General features: G+C 57.1%; 1 protein-coding gene across 1 annotated transcript; it reads right to left on the bottom strand.

Moving 5' to 3' along the window:
* Positions 1 to 883: 883 nt before the first annotated feature.
* On the bottom strand, positions 884 to 1,212 carry GNI_107930 (hypothetical protein; the record flags this gene model as incomplete). Its single annotated transcript, XM_011133129.1, has 1 exon — positions 884 to 1,212. A coding segment is annotated over one exon (329 nt), but the record flags the coding sequence as incomplete, so codon positions are not given.
* Between the last annotated feature and the right edge of the window lie 5,674 nt (positions 1,213 to 6,886).

Below are 6,886 nucleotides of genomic sequence, written 5' to 3'. Positions count from 1 at the left end.
CCCCCCCCCAACCTCTGTCCGATCTGATGTTTGACAGACGATGAGCCAAGTTAGCGGCGGCACAGCGCGACGCAGTCTACCCAGCAAGCACAGTCGTTCTGAAACGTGTCCAGACGACGCTACCAGCGCCGGACCCCTACGTTCGCACTCGGGCAGCCCGACTTCGGGCGCAAGCCCGACTTCGGGCAGCCCGACTTCGGGCAGCCCGACTTCGGGCGCAAGTCCGCATTCCGCCTTCCGCCAGCAACGCAGCTCCAGCACCGCCCAGCCGCGACTCGACCTCTCGAGGGACCGTTCACTGCAACGCGGGACTAGCGCGGCCTCGAACCCGCTCCACGCACAGCGGTCGCCGCTAAGCAGTAAGCAACACTTGTTTGGTTCAATTCAAACACACACACGTCCGTGTTGCAGATCCGCGGCGTGGCGACGGACGCATGGTGCCTCCGGGAAAAACACCTGCGGGTGCGCGGGTGTTTGACAAGGAGGTATTCCGCAAGGCAATTTCGTTGGTGCCATCGGCGGGACACATTCCGTTGACGGGCACAGGGCGGAAGCCGGAGCTAGGCGCGAAGGTGTGGGTAGGCGTGAGTTTCAACATCACGGCCCAGACGGAGGAGCGACTGGCGGCCCGTCTAGGTTCGACGGGTTTGGTCGTCCGACGAGAGTCGTACCTGGCGTTCGCCCAGAAGTCGCTCTCGCTGCTACGATCGCCGAGCAGTTTGGGCTCGCCCGCAGCTGTGGCCGCGAGTAAGGGGCTACCTCCGCGACCTGCCCGACGACTGTCGCCTCCTGCCGTGGCCGCTGCCGTCCGTGAGGCGGGACTGGGCAGCCCTGGAGACAAGACATTGTTGGCGGGTAACAACAGCCTGGGTGGCACCAGCACCGGCCTGGCGGGGGGCAGCAGCAGCCCCCTGGCCGGGGGCAGTAGTACCCCCCTGGCCGGGGGCAGTAGTAGCCCCCTGGCGGGGGGCCTGGCGCCGGCGGGGGTGAAGAAGCTGAAGTTGGAGTCAGGCTCGGGTATCCGGGCAGAGGCGGTGGCGAGTGCGTTTCGATGTGTAGGTTCGGTAGCAGTGGAGTTGAGTTTCTCGGCTGCGTTTGGCGAAGGCGAGGGATGGCTGGGATGGTTGTTACGGCCTGGTGCGGCAGGGTTCTTGCGTGCGCCAGAGAAGGTGGCAGTGGCTGGCACGCCGGTGGCGGGCGCGTTGGCGTTATCTAACGGGAAGTGGGCGTACGCATTAGTGCACCGTTCGCGACGTGTGCATGTGTGTGCAGTGAATGTAGTACAGGTGGTGTGTGCTGCGTTGGAATGTCTGGCGGTGAATTTGAAACGTGTCCAACAGGAGGCAAAGATCTGTGGCCTGTGGCCGACTTACACGGTGGCGTTCCGTGTGGAAGAGACGCCGGAAACCTTGATGTGGCTTTGTTCTCCCGTCACACATGCGGCTGGTGAACTCCCGGTGGAACCCAAACGGCCTACTGGACGTACCAGTCTCGGCGCGGTGCCAGTTGCAGCTGGGGGAAAAGGGAGTAGTGGGGGAAGGAGGAGTAGTGGGGGAAGGAGGAGTAGTGGGGGAAGGAGGAGTAGCGGGGGAAGGAGCGGGAGCACAGCAGGACGAAGTGCAGGACGAAGTGGGAGTCCAGCGCTCAGGGGAAGGAGCGACAGTGCAGGACGGAGTGACAGCGAAGTCGGCACATTGCCAGCCCAGATATTGGGCGACGGACAACCGCTTCTAAACTATATCCGCCAAGACCTATCCTTCTCCATGAGCAGGTTCAAATCCTTCCTCACCCACCATACACATCTCAAACGCTCCTACGTCTCCGTACCCAAATTCATGCACGGCTATTCTAAACAATTACTCAAATTGAAGGAACGTACCGTACCCGTCTACGACCAACTCATCTGGGAACTAGACAAAAACCTGTTTGAAACCATCTGTCCCGCCAAACGATTCCACAAGACCAATCAACGCTGGAAATGCTCTTTGGAAAACCCAACCACCGCTATAACCCCCACGCGACAGCCTCAACCTACTACTCACTTACTACCCGTCTCACGACTCGTCAGAAGCCTCGTCGACTGATGCGGCCAGGGCTACTTCTCGTCAGGACTACTTGTACATAGCCCAGTATGGATCTCTTCCCACGTCTGAAAGAGGCCTAATTATTTTTGAAGCTCTACTGGAAAAGTTCTACTTGACAGTCATCAAAGACAAGTTTCGCCCAGCCAGCGCCGTAAGGTAATTATGACGCCGCGGCAGCAAGGTTTTAATTATCATTGACAAGTGACGGGTACGCCAAATGTGTGACATTTGCTGCACGTTATTTACAGCAGCTGGCGGTTTAAGGAGGTCAGTCGTCGTGGACGTCGTCCTGTGTATTTGGGGGGCGGTGGCGGTGGCCAGACACGCGTGTGCGCGCGCTTTTTTTAATTCGGTGAAAACAGAAAGTTGCACCTTGTATCGCATGGAGAGTAGTCAGAGTCAAAAGAGAGGTCGAGAGAACGACGAGGAGACGGAGAGCATAATGAAGATGATGCGGCTTCATGCGGAGCACCGGGGTCCGCGAGAGGTTTCGGTGCAGGGCGATAGTTTGGCGCGACGGTACTTCAAGAGCCGATGGAACAACCAGGCGGCGAGTGGGCACCAGCCGGAGGCAGGCGCAGTCCCGAAGGACTACGTCTGCCACATGTGTGGGGCCAAGGGCCACTTTATAAAGATGTGTCCTCTGCGCGCGGCAACCGGAGACCGCAGGCGACATACCAAAAAGATCAAGGCGGCGTCGGGCATACCGCGCAACTGGTTGCGAGCTATCGACCCCGGCGATACCGCACGCTACGAGACCGTCTACTGTCTACCAAGTAAGTACTTCCGTCAAAAAACCTGCGCGGAAAAACATACCAACAGAGAAACACGGCTACCAGCTGGAAGAACAACAACAAGCTGGACCGCCAAGCGATGGCTTAGCAGCAACCACTTTTATCTCCAGACCAATCTCCAAAGAACCACTACAGAAAACTGCGCCTCTCACGTCGTCCCAGTGGCGCGAGCTAGGCGTGCCATTCCAACTGGTTGTGTCTTTCCACTGGTTGTGTCTTTCCACTGGTTGTGTCTTTCCGCTGGTTCCCTGATTCCATGATTCGAATCCGTGGTTCGTTCGGTTCCACCTTCCGTTCGGTTCCACCTTCCGTTCGGTTTCAATTCTCATTTTCCTTAGCTGGACAGTTGGCCGTCTTAAAACAGGAGCATGCTGTAGCGCCTCCGTCTTATTTGGACGACTTGAAATGTCCTTTGTGCAAGATGCGCTTTCTGGACCCTACTCTTGCGTCCTGTTGTGGTACGTCATTCTGCCGACGCTGCGTCGAGAATTTTGTGGGTCGGTCATGTCCATCATGTCAACGACCACACCTAAGTCGTGCAGACCTCGAGCCCAACACTGCCATCCTGTCTAATCCTTTTGGGAGTCAACCAACCATCAATACAGAGAGAAAAATGAACACCACATCCACCTCCCCGCCACCACCCCCGCCACCACCACCACCACCATCCCCCACTGCCCGTGACACTACCACGAATCCAAAAAAACCAGTAGTCCTCTCGGACTACGCCAGTCCTTTCGCGACCCTAGCCCTCAAACCCGTCACCTAGACCTCCGGACGTGTCCCCCCACCTGGCTGGCCGGTCTGTGGACCTTGCCCCGACTCCGTCGGTCAGCCGGGGCCGACAGGCTCAGCCCGCCAGCCCCGGCCTAGCTAGCCCTACTGGTCCACAGTCTCAACATGTCCAGCCAGCCAGACCTTCGCGGATCAAACACTATTTTTACCGCACACGGTTGCCCACAACACGCGCAAAAATCAAACTATTCTACATGTGCCGGCAGCTGCATTCGACGACGACATCCCACCCGCCCCGCCGCCCGCCCGCCCGCCCGGTTTGACGCCTCCCGACATTGAGGCGTCCCGACTGTGAGGCGTCCCGACTTGATTACTTGGCTCTTGGTCCCGAGACGGGCTGGGTCCCGAGACGGGCTGGGTCCCGAGACGGGCTTTGGTCCCGAGACGGGCTGTTGATTCGTGACTGTGGGGTCGGGTGGAGGTCGTCCGACTCCGTTTCGCCGGTGGTGAAATGCCACCGTGGGGTTAGAGGTCGTCGAGTGTAGTGTTAGGTACACGGTCTGAGTCGTTGTCTGAGCTGCTGCTGGTGCTGAGTGCGCGGTCGGGGTCGCTGGATGAGAGCCAGTCTTGGTAGCGGTGGGTGTTTTCTCTTTGGGGTGGTGGTGGTTCTTCGTCTTGTGGTGGAGGTGGGTGGGGGATAGTGGTGGTTTGTGTGCGACGGGTCTTTTTGCTGGATGGAACTTGCCAGGTGACACGCGAGGCTCCCCAGTTGAGGATTTCACGGAAGATGGGTGCGGGTGTTGCTTCCTCGTCCAGCTGCACTTGTGACCCATCAGAGGCTGCTTTCCAAACGGCTCGAGTCTGGAATTCTTCATACAACATGGAGTGTAACTCAGGACTCAAAGCGGACAATATGCGATGCAGTGCGCGCGTCTCTTTACGCTTCACTGGAGCCGTCGCACCTTCCGCCATCACTCGTCTGGGGGCCTTTGCCTTTTCACGTCGCTCACTTCCCCCACGCCTCTCCGGATACTGCACCACTGAAGGCGGCCCCTCAAAACTGTCTCGTAACGGAAATGCGTTCGTATTGGAGAGGAATAAACTGACTACGTTATGCAACAACATCCAGTGCGGTGACGCCGGCGGAAAGTGACGGAAGCCACAGAGAAACACGTCGTACACGTCATTGAAAGCAGCCAAACATGTACTATATCCGCCTGCCTCCAACTTGCTAAAATCATGACATCAAGCAGGAGAAGCAGGCAGGCAGGCAGGCAGGGTCAGGACAGGATAAGCTTACTGGAGGATCTGTTTGAGCGACAGGACGTGCGGAATGGGTTGTGCGGCGAGTTGTATGTCTCGTTGATGTTGGCTATGGAGGGAATGGCGCGTGACAGGTTGCGCGTCATCTGCGACTGCGGCATCTGGTCGAAGGGTAATGGGTTCGGACGAGTGTGGTAGCCAATCGGCAAAAGGTAGGGCCAGTTCCGATTGTAAATATTTGCGCAGCATCCGTTGGAATGTCAGTGCCCACTCGGGCAATGTCCTCGCACGCGTGTGCGGCTCCACCGGTCGCGCCGCAAACGCCGCGACTTTCAAACCCCGCGCCGCCGCCGGCACCGCCACGAAGCGCCACTGGGCCGCGCCGCTGTCTATACTTGCTCGCGCCGCCAGGAACTACACATATGACCACACACATATGACCACACACGGGGCGGGTAACGTGGCAACATTACGGTGTTCAGTTGAGTCAGTTCATCGTGGGTCAACATCAGCTCGCCGCGCTTGCATCCAGCCACGTGGCCTTCACATAGCGCGAAGGGCAACTCCATTTTTTATTCCAATGGAAGTGGCCGAGCTTGTGCGTAGCGAGGGCACGGAGTAAGTGAGTGAATAGGGGCAGGCCAATGCCACCGGAGTTAGGGTGCTACCGGAGTTGGGGTGCTACATAATACCCACGTTGATAGCCGATGTTGTAACGGCGCTATGCATCATGACCTTGATGCCATACATCTTGACATGGCATCGATGGATGGATGGATGGGATTGCTCAAACAAGAAGAACACCAAAAAGCTCAGGTCGGCAACGCCCTACTCTTGCTACTGAGTTCTTGAGTTGGTAGCGATGTGACGCGTGACCTTCCATCCACGGGACCTCATTGGATGCCTCTTAAAGACGTGTTTCATTTGGAAAAAGTTGTCGACCTGATGCCCATCGATCTACGTTAGTCATCCACCGGCCAGCCAAAGTCGAACACCACTGTCTGACGGGCTCCGATCTGCTGGATGCCTTCACTGCTACCGTCTTCACGAATCACTTGAACATTACAGTTGAACTCCTGAAGCATGTTCGGACTAAACTTGACGTTCATAATTCTGTCCCACATGATCGCCTCCTCGCAGCTGGCCGCATCCTGCTCCGATGCCATTTCAGCAGGATCCAGCCAGTGGACCAACCCGTCTTCGATGCGAACCCTGTAAGTCTTTTGGTCCCGGCTCCGAACTAACAGGTCATACAGTTGTTCCGGCTTCCTTACCGACAGAGCCTCTCCCTCCTTCGCTTGGATTGCAATGACGCCCAAAGCGATTGTGTGGACTCCAAAGTGGCTGCTGGTAACACACTTCACGACTCTTGGCATGACTCCAAAAAAAATTGGCGTTTGTGCCGAAACCGATTTCCCCCGTTCCTCAAAGGCCGCGAGACCAGTAAAGGAGGTAAGGACAATCCTTAAAGGAGGGAACCTCGTGCCGAGAACCCCTGAAATGGGAGAATCGATCGCTAGTGCTGGCTCTCGTCTGAGTTAGTCCCAGTTCGAACGTCTTTTGGGACATAAAAGACGTTGGGCATATTTGGGACAACGCGCGCGTGTTTGCACCGCATCACTAGGGAGAGACGTTTTTAAGGGTTGAAACCAGGACTCCAGAAAATGCTACCAACCCAAAGCGATCTCCCTCCTTCCTTCGAGGCCTCTCCCTGTGGCGGAGAGCCCAACAAACCTACGCCGGAGTTCTTCCCCAGTGGCGGGAAGAATTTCGGAACAACTGGTAAACAACCTGGGTAATCCCCAATGGAGCTGGCCAATGCTGGTAAGGACAGATACAATTTCCAGCAAACCTTCAAGACGGAGTACGAACTTGGGTACCTCCCGTACTACGAGGTACTTGGCCGTCTTGATGCGGGAAAACCACCCTGCCCGTACTGTTCCACACGGTGGACGACACTCTACCAACCTTGCTAAGCTATCCGCAGCAGATCGCATTCGGTTCAGGATC

This window comes from Gregarina niphandrodes (assembly GCF_000223845.1).
Source record: "Gregarina niphandrodes unplaced genomic scaffold scaffold00024, whole genome shotgun sequence".
NCBI lineage: Eukaryota > Apicomplexa > Conoidasida > Eugregarinorida > Gregarinidae > Gregarina > Gregarina niphandrodes.
This window is presented reverse-complemented; position numbering and strand designations above follow the sequence as displayed.